The sequence below is a fragment of the Lissotriton helveticus genome, chromosome 6 (genome assembly GCF_964261635.1).
Source record: "Lissotriton helveticus chromosome 6, aLisHel1.1, whole genome shotgun sequence".
Classification (NCBI taxonomy): domain Eukaryota; kingdom Metazoa; phylum Chordata; class Amphibia; order Caudata; family Salamandridae; genus Lissotriton; species Lissotriton helveticus.
In genome coordinates this window covers 1,111,665,198-1,111,688,506 of record NC_136067.1, presented here as the reverse complement: position 1 = coordinate 1,111,688,506, position 23,309 = coordinate 1,111,665,198, and the positions used below count along the sequence as shown (strand labels likewise).

The 23,309-nt window shown below is 45.6% G+C and overlaps 1 protein-coding gene across 2 annotated transcripts in view; it reads left to right on the top strand.

The window, feature by feature from the left end:
• Window positions 1–23,309, top strand: part of RASGRP3 (RAS guanyl releasing protein 3) — a 672,488-nt gene that overhangs the window by 563,538 nt on the left and 85,641 nt on the right. For both annotated transcript variants that reach the window (XM_078648770.1, XM_078648769.1), the window contains one exon: window positions 17,453–17,489. In XM_078648770.1, coding sequence (XP_078504896.1) covers window positions 17,453–17,489 — 37 coding nt within the window. The remainder of the gene's footprint in view (window positions 1–17,452; window positions 17,490–23,309) is intronic.

Genomic DNA, 23,309 nt, shown 5'->3' with positions numbered 1-23,309 from the left:
CTCCACAACTGAAGTGGGGGGACCCTTTGAGGTTGGTTCTATGGAGAAAAAATATGTTTAAAAAGATTCAAAGACATGATAATATATTTTCAAAAAAGCTTTATTGTAAATATTTAGTGACCATCACTATTATTATTGTTATTAGTGACTTTTTGACAAAACAAATATGTCTGCTTTACATATGTTGATTCTACTGACCTCTTAATAAAGCCAATAGGCCTGCTTTTTATATTGTTGTGTTCCGACACTTTTGGCAAAGCTAGTGGCTCTGCCTTACTTAAAATGACACCATTTATATTATAGCATGACATATTCAGCCATGCACGGTGGTGGGGTTTGGGCACCTAACCCAACGCCATGCACGGCCAAGGACATGTTAATTTATGTTAAAGAAACATGGAATTTCACTGAAAAACCCAAATGGTAAAGTGATGGTATAGTTAGGAATTGTATTAATATCTAACTGTACATTAAAAAAATATTTGAAATTCACTTGAAAAAACATATGCGAAAGGGATATTATGGTTGGGTGAAACTGTCAGTTAAAACATACCTTTTAAAGTAACAAAATTCCCCAGAGATTGTTATCCCAAGTAAGTATAAATCATGCACTAAAATAATTATAGATCGCACCCTCGCCATGCATTAATTATTTCCCCTATTACATCAATCACAACATGTTCTGCAACAACATCAGTGCAATATTTGAAATGACATCATTGATCATATAGATATATATAGTTAGGACCTAGTTACCATAGGAGATTCCGAACATTCTATTGGGAATAACTTTGGCGCGATTGAGAGATCTGCCTGTAATTTTCCTTAAATTTGCCTCGCTCCGCTCCGCTCCTTCCCTGAAAGTTTCGGGGGGATTTGTCAAGCGGGGGCCGAGAAAAAAGGGGGGTCCCAAAACGTGTTTTCTCCATGTTAATTTCCATAGGGACATTCTGACAAGGCTACAGCTCGAAAGGCTGAACGGAATTACACCAGATTTGGCAAAATGGTAGGGACTGGTATGCAGATGTGCCTTTGCTATGTTTGGTGTAAATCCCTCCAGTAGTTCTTGAGAAAATTGAATTTGAAATTTTTCAAATGGCATTTTCTATGGGACCTTTAGACACGGCTACAGCCCGAACGGCTGAACGGAATTACACCAAACTTGGCAAAATGGTAGGGACAGGTATGGAGTAGTGCCTTTTCTATATTTGGTGAAAATCCCTCCAGTAGTTGTTGAGAAAATTGAATTTGAGCAAATTATATATCTATATGTGCTCACCGTACGCGCACCGTACGTGTACGGTACGCGTACAGTACGCGTACGTGCGCGTACCCTTTCTGATTGGCTGGCAGTCGACTGTCAACATTCCAAACTGTTCAAACCAGGAAGTGTTGGCCACCATCTTGTTTTTCAGGAGAACTGAGGCACAAGAGAGCCCAAAACAAGAGTGGAAAACATGAAAAGGGGGCAGGGTAGAGACCCCCCAACCCTCTAGCCCTTCTCAGGGCGTCCCAAAAGGACCCCCAAGGGCAAAAAAAAAAAATTCAAAACAATCGCGGGGTACGCGCACCGTACGCGTACCGTGCGCGTACCCCACGATTTAAAAAAAAAAATTGTTTTGCACTTGGTGGTCCTTCTGGGACCCCCTGAGAAGGGCTAGAGGGTCAGGGGGTCTCAACCCTGCCCCCTTTTCGCGTTATCCACTCTTGTTTTGTGCTCTCTTGTGCATCACTTCTCCTGAGAAACAAGATGGCTGCTCAGGTGGTCCCAGAAGGATAATAACATATATAAACGTTATCCGCTAATAGAATTAGCATTTACAAAACCTTTGAAATGTATTGAAAAAAAATATAGGTTTTACGCCTGATATAGTTAGGAATTAGCATTTAAAAAACCTTGCAAATTCACTGAAAAAACCATAGGTTTCAAGCCTTATATAGTTAGGAATCAGCATTTAAAAAACCTTGCAAATTCGTTTAAAAAACCATAGGTTTCAGGCCTTATATAGTTAGGAATTAGCATTTAAAAAACTTTGCAAATTCACTTAAAAAACCATAGGTTTCAGGCCTTATATAGTTAGGAATTAGCATTTTAAAAACCTTGCAAATTCACTTAAAAAACATAGGTTTCAGGCCTTATATAGTTAGGAATTAGCATTTAAAAAACATTGAAATTGCTCCTATATAGTTAGTTGTACTAACTATATTTCGCGCACCCGCAATCCACTGCTGATGATGTCACATATTACATCATTCATGACATGGTCAGTGACATCACTGATGACATCACTGATGACATCTCAAATGACATCACTGATGACATCACTGATGACATCTCATTTGACATCACTGATCACATCACTGATGATATCATTCATGTGATAATACGATGCACCTCCTCACACTCTAATATAACCTTTGATACACCCAGTGTTAAATACAGACTACCATTCTTGAAACCATTGACACACCAATACCAGTTACTACATATGCACTCACTGATTCCTAGGTCTACACACACATTCACTCATTCACCCATATATTCACTCATACATACAGTCACTCATCAATACAACACTATCATATGCACTCATACACCTATACAGACACTCACACACTGCCACTCATCCATGGAGTTACTCACACACCTAGTCTGTCATGCAAAGAATCAATCACACTTCCATTTCCTCAACTATACAGTTATACACACAACACCTTACTTATTCAAACATATACTAACACATACTTACTCTCTTATACAATCACTGATACAAGTACACAATGATCCATACAGCCACTCGCACATTCACTGGCTCTCATGTATAGTCATTTATATATGCCAACTCTCACATGCACTGTGTTTTGCATATGTACTTACTTGGACATGTAGCACTGAGATATCCATTCACTCACCAACACACCCATGCACACAGTCAACCGCCCATATAGCTGTTTCCACATGCACTCTTGAACTAATACACCTAGTGAATCAACTGCTCACACATCTATGCACAGAGTCACACACCTCCCAGCCACCCACACACACACTCAGTCTCCCATTCAAATATTTGGGCAACCAATCAATAACCCATATAGCCACTCATATAGCTACTGATCAACACATGCAGCAGCTTACACAACAACAGACATACTGATGCACACATTCAGACAGTTTAGTCACTAACCCATGCATTTAGTAAGACACATTTAATCACTCACTCATACAGTCAGTCACGCACCTACTAAATCCTTCATCCAGACACTTATACATCCACTCATTCTTCAATATGTAAAACATATTTAAACTTTACAGAAACACACAGTCACTGGATGATGTCATCAGTGATGTCATCAGTGATGTCAAATGAGATGTCATCAGTGATGTCATTTGAGATGTCATCAGTGATGTCACTGACCATGTCATGAATGATGTAATATGTGACATCATCAGCAGTGGATTGCGGGTGCGCGAAATATAGTTAGTACAACTAACTATATAGGAGCAATTTCAATGGTTTTTAAATGCTAATTCCTAACTATATAAGGCCTGAAACCTATGGTTTTTTAAAGTGAATTTGCAAGGTTTTTAAACTGCTAATTCCTAACTATATAAGGCCTGAAACCTATGGTTTTTTAAGTGAATATATATATATATACACACACACACATTTACATATATACATAGTGGTGGTAGCCGCACTGTAGTTATATTTAAGGTTACCCAGAGATATGAATTCCTCCGATTTAAGCCCCCATAATAACTTTGAACCTGTTTGACAATCTAAACGAAACTTTGCAGGGCTTTTGCGCCCATTACATTGGTGGAGGATTGAAGGTTTTAAGGTGTTTGGTCAAGGGAATGCAAAGAAAAAAGGGGGGCCCAAAACACACCTGCAATCCAGTGCATTTTACATAGAATTGTATATCACGTGGCGTGAAAATGTCTGAATGGATTTACATGAAATGTATATGAAATTTAGCAGTATTAGACAATATGGTGGGCAGATGATTCTTTTGGGTACTACAGGTAAGTAGAATAAGTATTTTTAAGTTCTAAGACATTTTAACTTAGTAATATCTGTTGTTGCAGTATTTTGTGAAATGTTGTGGTATTCAATGGCAGTACCACAGTAAATAGCAATGGCAAGTCATTTAATGATTGGCTAATGACTGTCTTTGCAAAAGTTAAAGGCAGTCATGTTGTTTTTAGGCAAAAGACACACAAACTGGGTGGTGTGGTGAGCAAAAGAATGAAGGATTAAACCCAGATCCTTGTGACTGGGGGTGAATGTGTGCATTGTCCAGCATTCCGTCCATCAACTGTTTCTTTTGCATATGTCACCCTAAGTGGGAAGGGTATGCCCAGACGTAGGTCCCGTGCTCACTACACCACTGGATTCAAGCTAGCCTGGCTGATGAAGGGTGATGCCCTGAAACCGGTCCCAGGATGCTTGTTTCCGGTGCAAGGAGGACCTGGCTTGGCAGTTCGGGTCCAAATTGAGGTGGTGTGGTGAGCAAAAGAATTATGGATTAAGCCCAGATCCTTGTGACTGGGGGTGAATGTTTGCATTCTGTTCATCAACTGCTTCTTTTGCATATGTTGTTTTTAGGTACAGTTGCCTGTGTTCTGCGCAATGCCTTCAGATCTAGGTAAGTATTAGGTTTGGTATTTTTTCCCTACCTATTACTACTTTGTCATAATAGGGAGGGAAAAATAGATATAATTTTCCACATATTTAACAAAGAATATATGGAGTACCTCTGTACTACCTCTGGAGTACCATTGTACCAAAAGAAACAAAATGTCAAATAATTAGAAATACACTGTAATACACTATACTTTACAAATATAGTGTACCAAAGTCTAATTTCTATGTTTTACCTATTTAAATATGCAGAAAAAACTCTGCAGAGTAGCATGTTGATTCCTACAAATTACAGTGCTACTTCAAAATAATTTGCTGTTCTCCCTAGGCTGCTATAAAAATAAAAATCTCTACCGATTGACACTCAAATAAACTGGTAATAGTTAATGAACAACTATAAAGCCTGATACTTACCCATATCTAAGACCCTAACCCAGAACGCAGTGAAACGCAGACCCCAGCAAAACTGTGATAAAAACTACATGGCTGCCCTGTACCTTTGGTAAACATTGCCATTAGACAATCACATACTCCCCTCTCACCACTATGTACCACGGAATACCGCAAACCTACCACGGTATACTTCAGCACAGTATAGAACTAGGGGGCATATTTACGTCTTCTGGCGCATCTCTGCAAATCAGCAGGGATGCGCCAGAAGTGATGCGTCATGCAATTACCTCCTTGCGCCACCACAGATGCGCCGCATTGTTCCTTGCGCCACCACAGATGCGCCGCATTTACAATGCGGCGCACCATGGTGCAAGGAAGGGCAGATGCGTGACGCATCATGTGGTGTACGGGCGGCGCATTGCTCGAGTCGCATCGCAAGCCCGACGCAATTCCAGCAGTGCTCAGGGCCACCCAATACTTAACATGCTGCGTCAGTTCTTACGCCTGCTTCAAGCAGGCGTAAGGAATTGACGTAGCAGCGTCGCAGAAGTGCCTGCGTGAAATCTTGTAGATTTCACGCAGGCACTTTTGCGAGGCACACAGGCGCCGAAACGCCCACCCTGCGTGGGAACGCCCCCATTGTGGCGCTGGGCTTTATAACGTGACGCATCTCCCTAGATGCGTCACGTTGTAAATGCCTCGCAGGGATGCGCCACGTTTACGCCGCTGTTGCGTGACGCAAGGCGGCGTAAACGTGGCGCAAGGGGCTTGTAAATCTGCCCCTAGGTTTTTAAAACTTATACGTTTAAAAAAAGTTTAATACTACTTATACTATTTTCACATACCTCTAAAAATGAACATTACCCATCATAATTTATATTACTGGCACATACCATTTACAACCATTCAGACACTTTCACACTATGTCTGTTTCAATTAACACACTCCAATGTACACCACTCTATGGCACTCAACTTTACGCCACACCACTCTATGCTACTCCACTCTACGCCACTCCACTTTACATCACTCCACTATACACCAATATACTGTAAGCTAATCCACTGTATACCACTACACTGCACTCCCCACCACCCCACTCTATGCCACTTTACTCTCCGCTATTATGCTGTATACCACTCTATTCTTTGATACTGCAGCCTATGCCACTTCACTGTACACCCCAATACTGTATGCTATTCATCTGTATGCAACTCCACTGCACTCTACACTATTGCACTGTATACCACTTCACTGTACTCAACTACAGTATACGCCACTCTACTGTACCACAATCCACTATATAACACTACATTCCATACCACTCCACTAAACACCACACCACTGTACGTCCCTACACTCTACGCTCCTGCACTCTATACTATTCCACTGTATGACACATTACTCCACACTATTCCACTATATACCACTCCACTGTTAGTCACTAGAATGAATGCCACTAAACTCAATGTTATTCCCCTCAATACTACTCCACTATATCGCAATCCACTGTACACCACTCCACTCTATGCCAATGCACTCAATGTTATTCCACCCTATGCAACTACACTGTATGCCACTCTACCCCACTTGCGTGTACACTATTTCGCTGTACATACTCCACTCTATGCCACTACATTCTACGCTATTCAAATTTACCCCACTACACTGTACCTCACTCCACTCTATGCAAGTCCACTCTACACCACTCCACTTTACACCATTCCACTCTATGTCACTGCACTGTATGCCATTCCAGTATACTCTATTCCATTGTATGCCTCTACACTGTGTGACTCTCTAGTCTTTGGCAGCCTACTGTCAAGTCAAGTCAAGTCAAGATTTATATAGCGCGCTACATACCCATAGGGTCTCAAGGCGCTTGAGAAAGGGTGGGGAATTACTTGTCGAATATCCAAGTTTTGAGTTGCTTTCTGAATGCTAGGTGGTTCTGAGTAAGGCGAAGGTGGGTGGGGAGTGAGTTCCAGGTTTTAGCTGCCAGGTAGGAGAAGGATCTACCACCCATCGTAGTTTTGTTGATGCGAGGTACAATGGCGAGGGCTTGGTTGGAGGATCGTAGCTGACGGGAGGGAGTGTAGAAGGACAGTCGTGTGTTGAGGCATTCGGGTCCAAGTTCGTAAAGTGCTTTGTGTGCGTGGGTTAGGAGGCGGAAGGTGATCCTCTTATTTACGGGAAGCCAGTGGAGGTTTTTCAGGTGACCAGAGATGTGTTCTTTACGCGGGATGTCTAGTATGAGTCTGGCTGATGCGTTCTGGATGCGTTGGAGTTTTTTCTGGAGTTTTGCGGTGGTACCGGCGTATAGGGTGTTTCCGTAGTCCAGGCGGCTTGTGACCAGTGCGTGGGTGACCGTTTTTCTAGTTTCGGTGGGGATCCAGCGAAATGTTTTTTTGAGCATGCGAAGGATGTTGAAGCAAGATGATGAAACGGCGTTGACTTGTCTGGTCATCGAGAGTGAGGAGTCCAGGATGACGCCCAGGTTCCGTGCGTGATCCGTCGGGATGGGTGCTTTTCCAAGGGCCTCTGGCCACCAAGAGTCATCCCAGGCGGAGGGGGAGGTGCCTAAGATGAGGACTTCTGTTTTGTCTGAGTTCAGTTTCAGACGGCTGTGCTTCATCCACTCGGCTACTTCTTTCATTCCTTCGTGTAAATTGGTTTTGGCTGTGTTAGGGTCTTTGGTGAGTGAAAGGATCAGTTGAGTGTCGTCAGCGTAGGAGATGATATTGAGGTTGTGTTGGTGTGCGATGGTCGCGAGGGGACTCATGTATACGTTGAAGAGGGTGGGGCTGAGTGACGATCCTTGTGGCACGCCGCAGATGACTTCAGAGGCCGCTGACTTGAATGGTGGGAGGCGGACTCTCTGGGTTCTTCCGGTAAGGAATGAGGTGATCCATTCCAGTGCTTTTCCTTGGATTCCGACGTTTCTGAGGCGTTGCAGGAGGGTGCTATGACAGACTGTGTCGAAGGCAGCGGAGAGGTCGAGGAGGATGAGGGCGACTGTGTCTCCATTGTCCAGTAGAGTTCGAATGTCGTCTGTTGCTGCGATAAGTGCGGTCTCGGTGCTGTGTTTGGCTCGGAAGCCAGACTGTGAGGAGTCGAGGGATTTGTTGGCTTCGAGGAAGGTGGCGAGCTGGTTGTTGACAGCTTTCTCGATGACTTTGGCCGGGAATGGAAGAAGCGAGATGGGGCGGTAGTTTTTGAGTTTGGTGGGGTCAGCTGTGGGTTTTTTCAGAAGGGCGCTAAGTTCTGCGTGTTTCCAGTTTTCCGGGAAGGTGGCGGAGTTGAGGGAGCAGTTGATGACATCTCGGAGGTGTGGTGCTATGATGGAGTCTGCTTTGTTGAAGATGTGGTGAGGGCAAGGGTCTGTGGGGGATCCGGAGTGGATGGAGTTCATCAGGCGGATGGTGTCCTCGGTAGAGATTGGGTTCCAGTCGTTAAGGATGTTCAAGGGGGGTGAAGGTCCTGCAGAAGGTTGGGTGGGTTGGTCTTCGGGTCGGTTGTCGAAGCTGTTATGGATGTCTGCGATTTTGTTGTGGAAGAAGGAAGCTAGGGAGTCGCAGAGGGCTTGGGAGGGGGTGATGTCGTTGGAGTTGGCTGATGGGTTGGTAAATTCTTTGACGATGTTGAATAATTCCTTGCTGTTGTGGCCGTTGTTATCTAGTCGGTCTTTGAATGCGGCTTTCTTGGCAGACCGGATGAGTTGGTGGTGTATGCGGGTGGCGTTTTTGAAGGCGTCTCTGGAGCTGGTGTTTGGGTCTTTTTTCCAGGCCTTCTCAAGGGAGCGACAGAGTTTCTTCGATTTCTTAAGATCATCGTTGAACCAGGAGGCGTTTTTGCTGCCTAGTTTGATTTGACGTTTTTTCAACGGTGCTAGGATGTCGGCGCTGTTGGATAGCCATTGGGAGAGGTTAATTGCTGCTTGGTCGGGGTTTGAGGAGTGGGCAGGGGGGTTTTGAAGAAGTGATGAAGAGATCTGATCGATGGTGATTTTGTTCCAGTTTCTTCGCATAGTAGGTTGAGGATGGTTGTGGGTTGTGGTCTTCTTGTAGATAAAGTGAACGCAGCTGTATGTCACCACACAATATGCCAGTCCACTGTACCCTATTCGACTGTATGCCACTCCAGTGTATGCCACTCTACTAAACGCTATTCCTTTGTACAATACTCCACTGTATGACACTTCACTCCACTGCACTCTGCTCTACTCTGTCCCACTGCACTTTACGCCAGTCCAATCTATGGCACTCCACTGTACGGCACTCAGCTCTATTTAACTCCAGTGCACCTCAGTCCACTCCACTCCATTCCACAACACTATACTGTACAACAGTACCCTTTACAACACTATCCTCCACTGTACTGTACCACTACTCCACTGGACAAAAGTATATTGTACGATTAAAACATATTTTATTAAAAATTTCAAAATCATTCAAATTTCATGTAAAAAACAAAAGTTAAGTGTAAGTTATAGTTAGGAAAAAAATCTTCTTTCTACACAAAACAAACTTAACCTACACAAACATTAGAAAACCTAAAGCTAAGTTATAACTTACATTTATGATTTATGCACTAATTTCAAATGACTATAAGTCAAAGTTATAACTCAAATTTATACTTAAGCACCACCTTCAAATTACTATGAGTGGTGCACGTCCATACACATACTTGTAACCTCACTCACCACACTACATTAACTATTACTCACCTCTTATCCATGCAATTGTAATGCCCTTGTTTATTACATAAGTTATAGCATGTGAAATCATAGCATTGATAACAACACTTAGTATATCTGAAATCACATGATTTTTCAGAACACAGTGCATGGTAGAGTGGCAAGTTATAGTTAATGTAGTGTGGCAAGTGAGGTGACAAGACTGTGTATGGAGGTCCAAGACTTATAGTCATTTGAAGGTGGTGCGGAAGTATAACTTTGAGTTACAGAGCTCCAAACCCTTGTGAGCAGCCAATCCATGGCCATGCTCGGCCTTCTGGCATGTGCATTGTCCAGTTGGTCTTGTAGGTCATGGCAGTACTCAGGCAGACTTACTGACTTTGTCACGTTACCAAAATATAAAAAAGGGAGCCTATTGGCTTTATTAAGGGATGAGAATATCAATATATATAAAAAAACAGACCTATCATCTTTCTCCAACAAACACCAATATTTGTAATCAAAGGTATATTTCAGTAATTCACACAATGCAATGTTTAATAATAGGGATTATTCTAAAAATGTGTAACAAACTCCCTGCAGCCCCACCCCCTCCACAACATTAAAAAAAATATGGGGTGGTGCTCTGCCTCTTCTAGGTGTACCATAATCATGAAAATGTTTTTGTTAAAATGCCCTTCGGCATTAGGGAAAACAAAAGACACACAATTGATGGACGGAATGCAGGACAAATCCAAACATTCACCCCCAGTCAAGAGATCTGGGTTAAATCCATCATTCTTTTGCTCACCATACCACCCCAGTTTAGACCTGGCCATATGCAAATCAGTCTCGACCCTGGGCCTCATGGGAGCATTCCAGCCTGAACTGCCAAGCCAGGTCCTCCCTGGACCAGAAACAAGCATCCTAGGACTGCTTTCGGGGTTTGACCCCTCTTCAGGCAGGATAGCTTGATTCCAGTGGCTCAGTGAGCCCAGGAGCCACGTCTGGGCATACCTGGTACACTTAGGGCGAGAAAGCAAAAGACACACAATTGATGGACGGAATGCAGGACAAATCCAAACATTCACCCCCAGTCAAGAGATCTGGGTTAAATCCATCATTTTTTTGCTCACCCTACCACCCCAGTTTAGACCTGGCCATATTCAAATCAGGCTTGACCCTGTGCCTCGTGGAAACAGTCCAGCCTGAACTGCCAAGCCAGCTCCTCCCTGGACCGGAAACACGCATCCTAGGACCGGTTTGGGGTTTCACTCCTCTTCAACCAGGATAGCTTGATTCCAGTGGCACAGTGAGCCCAGGACCTACGTCTGGGCATACCTGGCGCACTAAGGGCAAAAAAAGCAAAAGACACACAATTGATGTATTTAGGCCCAGATCTCTGTACTGGGGTGAATGTATGACATTGTTCTGCATTCTGTCCATCAACTGTTGTTTTTGCATTTGTCACCCCGAGTGGGACGAGTATGCTCAGACGTGAGTCCCGTGCTTTTCATGCCACTGGAAGAAAGCTATCCTGGCTGATGAGGGCTGACAGCCTGAAACCAGTCCTAGGATGCTTGTTTCCAGACCAGGGAGGACCTGGCTTGGCAGTTCGGGCTGGACTGTTCCCATGAGGCGCAGGGTCAAGACTGATTTGCATATGGCTGGCTTCAAACTGGAATGGCATGGTGAGCAAAAAAACGATGGATTTAGGCCCAGATCTCTGTACTGGTGTGAATGTATGACATTGTTCTGCATTCTATACATCAACTGTTGTTTTTGCACTAGGGCATTAAGGGGCAATCCTTACTAGGAGCAGTGAATATAGAATTAGTGGCCCTTGCTGCTGATATATTATTCTCTTTTTTGTTTTGATTTTTAGTATTTTGGGTGTCCCAGTGCCCACCCGGAAAACCCAGATTTGTTTTGTCTTCGGGGGCATAGGGATAGTCCCAGGGATGCAGCTGCCATTCCGGCTCCCCTGCTAGCATTCAACTGCAATTCCGCAATTCTTTTCTCTTTAAGGAGAGAGGCCTGTGTGGGCCCCCTGCATGAGCCTTGACAGGTCCCGGGGACTGCATCCTCCCAGGGACATGTTGTTTTTTAAGGGGAGGATGCTGGCCATATTGATTTGAAAGGAGAGTGAGGAGCGCAGCTCCCACGCCAAACCTTTAAAAGCCCTGGTGAACCCATCCCGTGGGGCAATATTACCTTAAAAGGAGGGGCATGCAGCACCCCTCCCTGATCCCTTGCGGACACCACAGACCCCATCCAACAGGGCCTTTTGTAAGGAGAGGAGCACAGCGAATCCCACAGTGCCCTGCTCTCCCTAAATCCCAATTTGGGGAACTCATATCCCTTTGTGCAGAGCCTGTGTGCCCACCCCAATGGTGTGGCTAGGGAAATTAGCCACACCATTGTGGTCACTTTAAGCCAGTTCAGGGGGCAGCTCTTTCTGTATAGGGATTGGAGCCTGTCTGACGAGGGAACAAAGAAGGGGCCTGCCCAATGTAATTTGACATATGTCTAGGACACAGAAGCCTTGAAGGTAATTGGGCCCTGACCAAATGGTAATCCTGCAGGAGAAAGCAAGAGCAGTTTTCACACCAGGGCTTGAGCACTCTGAGGGATGCAGTTGGAGGTTAATTCACATTAGCCCGCAGAGCATTAGGCAGGGGAAAAAACATTTTCCTTAACATTTATTAGAAACCTGTATTCACTAGTGAATTGGGCTTTTAATAAATATTACATAGGGTCCAAGAATGAAATTTCAAAGTGTTTCCTAGCTTAAGATGTCATTATTAAATCTAATAGTGCATCTCAGTGTTTCTCAGCCAGCCTTGCTGCAATGAAAATAGCGTTTACGTATTAGTCACAGTAAGGACATGTTTATTATTAACTATCTACATCTCCTACTTTTACATATCATGCGCCTTACCATATGGGCTACAAGGCCTACTTAGGGATGACTTAGTAATATGTAAAAGGAAGGGTTATTTTGACAGATCAAATTGCAGTTTTTAAACTGCCACAGTCAGTCTACAGTGGTAAGTCTGAAGCCATGTTTACACTATACGTAGTGGATGGCACAATAAGTGCAGAAGTCCACTAGTGACATTTAACTCACAGGCCCTGGGTACACTTTCTACCCTAATCTAGGGACTTATAAGTTAAATATATTTAGTGGTCATGCACATGCACTGGGGCCTGGTTAGCAGAATCCCAGTGCACCGTCAAAAAAGCACATCAGCCCACAGAAAAATGGGAGTAACCACACAAAAAGAGACACTTTCCTACAGAAATCGACACTTGTCCAGTCTATTCTCTCAAAATTAGTACAATATAAAAATCAATCACAAATACAGAAAATATACCAAAGGCCGAATCTAAAACCCCTGTAAACAGCTTGGTTGTAATAGATGTGTTATTTTGGAGCTATTTAAAGATTTTTTGTAGGTGTGGCGTCTGCGGTATTTCTTGTATTTTCAGGTGATGCTGTGCTGATTTTGAGACAATAGACTAAGTGTTGGGAAAGGGTGTACATCGAACAACTGTTCTGCTTCTGTTTTCTAAAGTGTTATCCTGCAATACCGATTTTTCAGTATAAATAAGGAATTTCTTAAGTTGCATGAACATTTTGATGTAAGATCCTAGCTTGTTCATTACAATATTATTCTATTGAAGCTCCACCATCTACAATATCTTATTATTTGTGCCTTCTATGATGCATTGTGCATTGGAGTTGGTGATGTTGTTGGGAGACATTTGCATGGTGTATTTTGGGGAAATGAATGAACAGGCAAAGTTTGTAAGGTTTCCATAGCAATACAAGAAATAACAAATCAGTATGGAATGAAAATTCTCCTGTTGGCAGCAATCCAGCCAGTCTTACAGCAAGTCAATAGCTAGCTAACAATCATCCAGCACATGTGCACTAGTCAGGCGTGTGTACGCTACTATGTATGCAAGTATGTGTTATGTATTTAGCCAGCAAAACATTACAGAAAGAGCAGCAGCTTGAGATCACATTTTAACTGAAAGAGGAGAAAATGCAGGAAGTGATGTGGTTCAGGACAGCTTTTTGTAATAAGCACTTAACAATGGAAATAGTGGAGAGGAACGACACAAACGTGCTAGCTGCTACACAGGTCTATGGACCAAAACCGACTAATTAAAGACATCTTCAATAGTAAACTTAGATTGAACAGTAGCATCACATTGCATATGGGGTAATAGAAATTGTAATTATTGAACGAATGTCCAGTAAGCACTAATATGAACACAATCAGGGTCTCAGTCTCATAAAGGCTTTTTCTTTCCAAGGGCAGTCTGATTTAGGAGCGAGTGAAGGTGGAGACTAAGAAGACTCGCCTGGCTCTACCACCAGGCAAAAAAAAGGGCAGATCTAATAGATCTAGCAATTGCTTTTGCGCTCTGATTGTAGTTAGTTAACAGGACTGAAATAAACTCGTCTGAATTTTTGGGTTCTTCTTCTCTTGCCATATGTGGCAGTCCAAATCCCAGCAGGGTCGCATTTTTTGGGAGAATAGAAAGGTCTAGACTCAGTGTGCACCAAGTCCTTAAGCATCTTTGAGAAATACCAGTGTGCCGCAGTTAGCCCATTGAGTGTGTTGATTGGGGCAGTAGGGGACATGCTTTTGTATGTGTCTCATGATCCTGGTACTTCCATTGAGAGAAGATGTGTGTATCGTAGAATGCTCCTCATGATATGACTGTGTGAATGGTGCTGCTGTGGATTGTGGTGTGCAGTCCCGGCTGGCATGACTCGCGGGTGGGGGACGGGGGCTCGCGCTGGGAGGGGGGGTTCATTTAATTTTTTTTAAAAATCAACATACAATCTCCTCCGGTCCTGCGTCGCCTCTCCTCTCTCAAGCTGCCTCCCTCCCCTCCCCTAAGCCAATCACAATGCTGCAATGGCAGTGTTGTGATTGGCTAGGACGCCAACCCCACTGGCGTCTATGGGGAGGCCATTTTCTCTATGTAGGCTACATGCAGTCTACATAGAGAAAATGCAGAGTGTGTATGACTAGTTTGGGCCGCCCTGGGGCCGACCAAACAGTCAGCGCGCTCAGAGTGGGCAAGACACTCCTCCCCTGGACTCCTGCTGGACCGCCCACCCACCCTTCTGCTTTCTCGCAGTGCGAGAAGAAGAAACATAAAATGGTATTCAAAACACCATTTTATGTTACTGCTTCTGGCTCTGAGAGAAAGCAGTGGGGCGACGCTCCTCTGCCCACGTGGAGTAGCCGCCTTGGTGTTGTGTGAGTTCAGTGTGGCGGTGATGCATGGTGGCTGAAGCTGGGAGTGAATAGAAGCCAGCGCCCTTTGGGGTGTGTCTGATGGGTACTCAATTTACATGTAAGGATTTGTTTATAGTTATACTGCCTAGTTTCTGGCAGGAGGCTAGTGATTGTGCGGTCTAGAAGCAATCAACAAACATTTATTTTGACGATTGCTCACTTTTTTCATTGCTGTAATCTTCTCTATTCATACCCTTTAATGGTTATTATGCAACGTGAATGTAGGTCGATAAAATACAAAATATTGGTAGTGAACAATTAAAAATATGAATAAAATTAAGAGAGGTCAAAATCATTTTTTTAGGCATATTGAGTAAAAAGAAAATCCGTATCCGAAACATATAAAGGATGAAGATAGGATGACTTCATAGCACTTTTATTGTACATATTTTTCCTTTCACTTTGTGTTTTTATCTAAAACACTTTCATGTGCTCTTTCCCAAAGTCTGGCACCGAGCGTAGCACTTCTATTAACAACAGCCAATCTATTTCGGTTTTAGAAATGTGTTTCAAGTAATAATATACCCAAGAGTGTTCTTTGAAGGATTTTGACACGATGGCAAGTTGCTAAAAGCTCGCTGACAACCCGGGTATAACTATGCGAAGTCTTTGCGATGTGTCTGCACAGCTGGCAGTCACACTGGTTGAAGGAAGGGAGCCAAGAGTCTTGTTTTTGGATGTAAGTCACTTTCTTACGGTCCAGTCACTGTCGATTGGCCTCCGCTTTACTCCTATAAGCCTTCTGTTCATCTGAGAAAACATACAGATTCATGATATAGGACCTATATCATGAATCTGCATGTTTTCTCTTGATTCACTGTCTCAAGTCGCTAAAGAAGCAAGAATATGTTATCTGGTCCATTTAGCAGCTCTGCCAGTGAACATCACTTTGTGTGACTTATGTCCAATGAGTACTGCTACTCTCTCACTGACCATATTTACAAACAAATCTGAAGTACATTCTCATGGATGGTGCTTGTTACCCAAGTCCACACCGGCAAACAAGTGCAGCGAAATAAGGACCTGCACTGCTTCACATGCGGCAGAAACAGGCATTAAACCAAACTTCACTTCTAGGATCTACCCAGGGTTCGATCATCTTCACTTCTGTATATCATCAATCATTTATTTTTCTCTATTGTATCATATTTTATCTTGATATTGTCATATTTTAAAATACAGATAATTACTTATATTATTGATCATCTTCATCAAAGAATGTGGAATACTTTTATTTTTACGGTTTAATTGATTTATATATGTTATGTCTCACAAGCTATTGGGGTGGGAAGAATAACGTCACTTTGTCCTACTTTGTGAAGTTCATTTTCATAACTTTGCACACTCCACAAAGTTCCTTCAAGACATAGCACCTTGTATTGAAAAGATAGTCTTCCAGTAGAAAGCTTATGTTAGATAGCGAGGTGGTGCGTCATGCAAGACAGCCTTGTAGAGCGCAACAGATGACAGCAGCAGCAGGCAAATCTTAATAAATGTGGTTCTTAGTGTGCTTTCCTCTTATGCAATGCAGCGCAGCGAATTTAGAAGCTGTGCTGTTTTGCGTTAAAGAGTAGTACATCTGCCCCTCATTGTTGACCCCACTTTGAGGTACCATGGGCCTCATTTATCAAAGGTGATGCATCGCTGCGTGAAAACAACGATGCGTCACTTTTCACTGCGCCCTCCTTGCGACCCCAATGATGCGTCATATTTACAGTATGACGCATCATGGCGCAAGGAGTTACAGATACGTCAGTATTTCTGACGTATTTGTATGACGCAAAAGTCACGCATTGCTGGAGTGTGTCACAAAAGTGACGCAACTCCAGCAATGTGTCCTTTCACATGGGGCAAGCCCCATGTGAAAGGGCCTGCGTCAGTCTTACGCCTGCTGTGAGGCAGGCGTAAGAAATTGGCGCATTTGTGTCCTAGAAGTGGCGCAGTGAAATCTTATAGATTTCACTGCGTCATTTTCATGGCCCTTTCTTGCGTCAGAACGCCCCCCTTGCATACATTATACCTGGCGCAGGTATAATGTGGCGCAGGGGTTTACAAAGTGACGCATCTACCTAGATGCGTCACTTTGTAAATATGGCGCAACAAGGCGCATTTTTTAAGCCACTTGTGCATCACAAAAAGTGACGCACCGGCGGCGTAATAATGACGCACAGCCTCATAAATGAGGCTCCATGTACTTCTTTGCTTTTGCATTCCAGGGCATGCTAATATTTTTGTTGTATGACAACACGTGGTTGCATTACAGCTGGGTTTATCGTGGCTGCGTGGTTCCCTTCCACAGGAAGGGTGTTGAGCTGTTGCATCCTGTTTGTACTTGTGACGCTATTGCTACTTCCTGTCTAACGACCCTTGTTTTCCTTCGGCTTCCCCTGACATTCTTTTGTCTTTCCTTGCAGCTCTGGGGCATAATCAAACAAGGATACAAGTGCAAAGGTAAATAACAATCACGGCTTGTTTCTAAAGCCTAAGCTCGGCTCTGTTTTGTATAACACTTATGTCATCAAAGACTCAAATGCGTCAACCCTAATTTGGGATCATTCAGGCAGAAGCGGGGTTGAGTAACCGTGCCACGCAGTTGCAAAATGTTATTGTTAGTTGCATGAACGGAAAGAACTGGAGCATTGAATGTACTAAGATACTTACTGTGCTATGAGCTAAAAAAATCTCAAATGCGTCGAAGATATATTTTAAGACAATCAGCAGTAACATTACACTCTATTATTTTCTGCCAGATTGCGCTGTAGTACTTTGTTATCAAGTGCTATGTTATGCTATGTAGTTAATTTATGTAATTCTGCAGCCTGTTGTGTTATATCGTGTTACGTAATTTTATGTCATGCTCTGTTATGTTGTTAGGCTGTTATGTTATGCGGTTATGTTTTGTTATGGGTATGTATCCTGTGCACGCATAGGTGTACTTCTTTTCTTTATTTGATACACTAACTTGACTTCTATTAAATCTTGAATTTATTGCTATTGAAATTTCGAAAGTATAAATGCATCACTTAAAATAATAGTATAGACCAGTGCTAGTAAGGCCCTAGTGATTATGCATTCACTCCACTCCAACAGAGCCTCCTCAGAGCTGGTTGAGGGTTGAGAAGTAAATGTGAAATCTAAAGTTTTCCTCGTAGCCGTCTTATCAACAGATGGTTAGAAGATGTCCCTGATAATTCACTGGCTTCTCCTTGCTGCTGAATGGGATTCCTATTCCTTATGGTGACAAATGAGCAGGTGGCAGCTCATTCTCAACTTTTCAAGTGCATAATGAGCATGGAATTGTTGTAGGTCTATGCACTATGCAATTACCCCCAGGTCCCTCTAGTCCTCGTCCCCTTCATAACTAATGAGATAGTCCCATCTCGCACACAGAAAAAAGAATGAAGGAATGCTGGACCTACCCCTCCCCCTCCCTCTGGGAGCACATAAGCATACAGGTCCCAGCATTCCTCCTGTTCTTTTTTCTGTCTTTAACCTACAGTTTGAGAACGTTGCAGGAGCGTGGACGCTCCTGTCTTTGCTGGTGTACTTACATGGATACTGCTGGGCTTGAGTTTTCCGGTGCCTCATCCCCCCCCCTGCCGGGTTTGAGGGGTGTGGTTCGGGCCCCGTTGCTGGTATGCTGGGGTCTTCTGGCCACCCCTCCTGGCTTGCTGGGCTTTGCCGAAGGGGGGGCGCAGCGGTGTGCGGACGGCGGAAGGCCGATTGCTGTGGTTCTGCCTTCCGGGTCGTGTTGCCTGTCTTCCATGATCGGTGGTGCGGCGGAAGTCAGGCGGTACGTGGCGGCTCCTTCGCTTGGAGAATTTAGGAGCCCGCGGGCTGTCGCTGGGGCCTCATTTCTCCTGCCTGGGTGTTGTTTTCTGTGCCTTTTGGGTAGTTGACGCTGGTGCGCTCCTCATTCTCTTTGGATTCTCTAGGTTTTGGAGTATTCTGAGTTGTTGTGGCTGTCTCCCTCCCAGGTCTCTGTCGACATGGGGAAGCATTCGCGGAAGAGCCGCCATAGGGAGCGCTCATCTTCCTCTGATTCCTCGTCCTCCTCCCCTTCTTCTGCCAGGTCTCGGCGTCGCAGGGAGTGCGGTGATGCCAGGCTTAAGTGTCTCATAAGGGAGACTCTTTGTGAGATGGGAGGTGATGGTGCTCGGTCAAAAGGCGCTGGTCCGGTGTCTTCTGGTTCTTCTGATGGCGAAGCTGAGTGGTTGGGGGACTCTGAACACAAGGGGAAGTACGTTGATAAGGACATGTTGGCTGGGCTGCTGAAGCATGTCAAACCAAACATGGGGTTTCCGGACGATGAGGCTCCAACCAAGGCTGGTGGTCCCTTGTTATGCCAGTTTCAGAGCTCTGCCACTGTGGATGTGCCTATTCATCCTTTTATTAAGGATGTCCTGCAGCGGGAGTGGGTGGATCCCGATCAGATCTTGCTTCCTCGTTTTATGCGAAACTTTACCCTTTGCAGGATATGGTTACGGATCTGCAGGACTCCATACCTATTGACTCCTTTGTGGCCAGTCTGGTGAGTCGCACTTCCTTGGTGGAGGATGCTGTGATGAAGGATCCTGTTGACAAGAAGGTTGATTCCTCCCTCAAAAAGATGTATTCTGGTTCTCATTTGGCGTTGAGGGCTGGCATCTATGGGACTTATGTTTCGCAGTCCTTGCTTTCGGATCTCAAGTCCCTGTACCAGTCCATGGATGACTCTACTGACTGTTCCGGTCTTCTGGAGTATATTGAGAGACAAGTGGAGTTCCTCTCGGATGTGTCCTTCGATGTGGTGCGGGCCTCTGCCCTTTCCAGTGGGGCCTGTGTGGCTGCTCCTTGCAATCTTGTCTTGCAGGACTGGAAGACTGACTCTGCCCAGAAGGCTTGCGCTTTGCGTCTGCCTTTCAAGGGGACAATGATGTTTGGGGGGGAGTTGGAGGATAAGTTACATAAATTGTTTAAGGAGAAGAAGCATTCTTCTTCTTTTAAACAGGCCTCTGCTGTTTCTGTTTCCTCTAGGCCTAAACCTTTTTTTCGGCCTTCCTGTCGTAGACAGTTTTCTGGGAGTCGGGGGAGGTTTTCTTCCAGACGTGGCCGGGATAGGAAGACTAAGTCCCCTCTCCCAAGCCGCGTTCCTGAGTATATGGCTGGGGATCACGGATCATTGGTAGGAGGTCGGCTGCGCTTCTTCCTGCCGGTGTGGCTGCAGTCTTGTTCAGATGCTTGGGTGTTGGACATCATTCACATGGGTCATGTCATAGAGTTCTCCAGTCCTCCTCCGGACCCGGGGATACGTCCAACTCCTTGGCCGTCCTGTCTGTCCAAACAGTCCGAGCTGTCTCTGGGGATCGATTCTCTTCTCCGGAAGGGTGCGATTCAGGTGGTTCCTCCTCTGGAGGTGGGACTGGGGTATTACTTTCAGATTTCCATGGTTCCCAAGGTGACAGGGGGTTCCGCCTGGTTCTGGATTTGAAAACCCTGAAAACTTGGGTGGTTTGTCTGCCTTTTCGTATGGAGACTCTTCAGAGGGTGATCCCATTGGTGATTCCAAGCCATTTCATGTGCACCCTCGATCTTCAGGACGCGTACTTTCATCCCCTGTCCCGTCGCTTCCTGAGGTTTTGTGTTCAGGGGCGTCCCTTTCAGTTTCAGGTCCTGCCGTTCGGCCTGAGGTCTGCTCCTCATGTGTTTATAAAGGTGGTGGCTCCGGTGGTGGATGTTCTGCATCTTCGAGGTCTCCTGGTGTACCCTTACCTCGACAACTGGTTGATCCACGCTCCATCTCGGTCCCTGTTGTTGGAGGCTCAAAGGGTGGTGTGTTCTGTGTTGAGGGATCACAGGTTTCTTCTGTATCTCCCCAAGTGTCAGCTGTCTCCCTCCCAGCACTTGGTTTTCATCAGAGCCCGGTTTCGGACCGATCTCGGCACGGTGTTCCTGCCCGTGCCTTGGGTATTGACGTTGGTGTCTCTGGCTCGGCGGTTCTTGGTGGGGTGTTCCTTTCCGGTTCGCCTCTGGTTACGTCTCCAGGGGCTCATGGGGGCGACGGTGTTTACTGTGGCCTGGGCTCGTTTTCACCTCCGTCCTCTGTGGTTGTACCTTCTGTCTCGATGGGATCCTGTGTCACGCAACCTGGATTGTCTTCTTCCTGTGTCCCCTTCGGTCCTCCCTGCCCTTCTTTGGTGGACGGTGTCGGCCCATTTGTCGCAGGGTCTGCCTCTGCAGCCGTCCCCTCCGCTGGTCGTGACTACGGATGCCAGTTCTTTAGAGTGGGGTGCGACCTTGGGTTCCCTGTCCCTTCAGGGTTATTGGTCCCTTCGGAGAGACGTCGTTCGTCCAATTGGAGGGAACTGTCAGCAGTGCCCCGGGCGGTGATGGGTTTTCGGGTTCATTTGCTCGATCGCCATGTTGTGGTGAGGTCGGACAACACAGTGACGGTTGCCTACCTCAATCATCAGGGGGGTGTCCGCTCCTCCTCCCTGAACACGGTGGTGATCCCCTTGTTCTGTTGAGCGGAGGGTCATCTGTTGTCTCTGTCGGCGGTTCATATTCGGGGTGTGGACAACGGTGTAGCGGATGCCCTCAGCCGTTGTTTCCCTGCCTCTCTGGAGTTGTCTCTGACTCCGGTGGCTTTTCGGCTTGTTTGCAGGAGGTTTGGTCTTCCATTTCTCCACCTCTTTGCTTCCCGGCTCAATGCCCAGCTGCCCCAGTTCTGCTCCCGGGATCCTCGGGAGGGTTGCTGGGGGGTGGATGCCCTGACCGTTCCTTGGCCGTCCAGGCTCCTCTATGCTTTCCCTCCTCTGGCTCTGATTCCCAGGTTTTTGGCATGCCTGTGTCGGGAGCATCGGGTGGTGGTTGTTGTGGTTCCGTTTTGGCCGCGGAGGTCTTGGTTTCCGACTCTGCGGTTGTTGGCTGTACGGGGTGCCTGGTTTCTTCCTCTGTTTCCGTCCCCCCTGCGGTCTGCTCCATCGCTGTGTCTTCTGAGGTTGCGTCTGTCGGTGTGGATGTTGAGAGGCAGGGTTGGCATCTGCGGGGTTTCCATGAGCATTTATCGGTGGCTCTTCAGGGTTCCCATCGCCCGTCTACTCTCAAGACTTATGACCGTCATTGGGGTAATTTTCGCCGTTGGTGTTTGGCTCTGGATTTGTCCTCTTTCGTGTGCCCTTTGCAGGTGGTGTTGCAATTCCTTTCGGAGGGTTTTGAGAAGGGTTTGGCTGTTTCCACTTTGTGTGCTCAGTAGGCTGCTGTTCGGGCTTTCCGTTCCCCTTGGGAGAATTTGTCTGATACCGAGGATCTGGTTTCACGTCTTCTTAGGAGTTTTTCTCTGTCTCGTCCGGTGGTGCGCCCTTCCTTTCCTTTGTGGGATCTGCCTTTGGTTTTTCGTGCTCTCCGTTTGAGCCTGTGTCTGAGGTGGATGTTAAGTTTGTGACTCTCAAGATGGTTTTTCTTGTGGCTGTCACTTCTGCCCGTCGCCTGGGGGAATTGGGGGCCTTGATGGTCCGGGAACCTTTTTTGTACTTTTCCGCGGATGGTGTGGTTCTCTGTTTAGATTCTGCCTTTGTTCCAAAGGTTTCTTCCCAGTTTCACCATTCTCAGGAGTTGGTGTTGCCTGCCTTGGGGTCTGATCTGGACTCTCCGGGGGATCCTCCTTGGTCTTTGCTGGATGTGTGCAGGGCATTGTGTGTCTACTTGGACCGCACTGCCGTTTTTCGTAAGTCTGACTCCCTTTTTGTTTCCTTTGGTGTTTCTTCTCGTGGGGGGAAGGCTTCTTCTGACTCCATTGGTCGCTGGCTGAAGCAGGTCATTGCTTTGGCTTACTCTCTTTCTGGGTCTCCTCCTCCTGCGGGGGTTCAGGGGAGGTCTACACGTGGGATGGCTCCTTCCTGAGCTGAGGTTGGTGGTGTTCCCCTTTCTGAGATCTGTCGGGCGGCCACTTGGGCGTCCTCTAATACCTTTATTCGGCATTATCGTCTACAGAATTTGTTGGGGGATGATGTTAATTTTGGTTTGGGTGTACTGAATGCTGGGTGCTCCTGAATTTCTTGTGTCTACTGTTCAATAAATCGCTGACCTTTTGCATTTGGGTTGGTTTTGGTGGTTTATTGTTGTTGAAGGCCGGTTGCTGCTTCGGTATTCTCATTAGTTATGAAGGGGACGAGGACGAGAGGGACCTGGGGGTAATGTCCTATTACTTACCGGTAATCTTCATTACTCCGGGTCCCGTTGTCCTCATCCCCTTCATGGCTTCCCTCCCTCCCTCCCTGACTTGCCGGCATT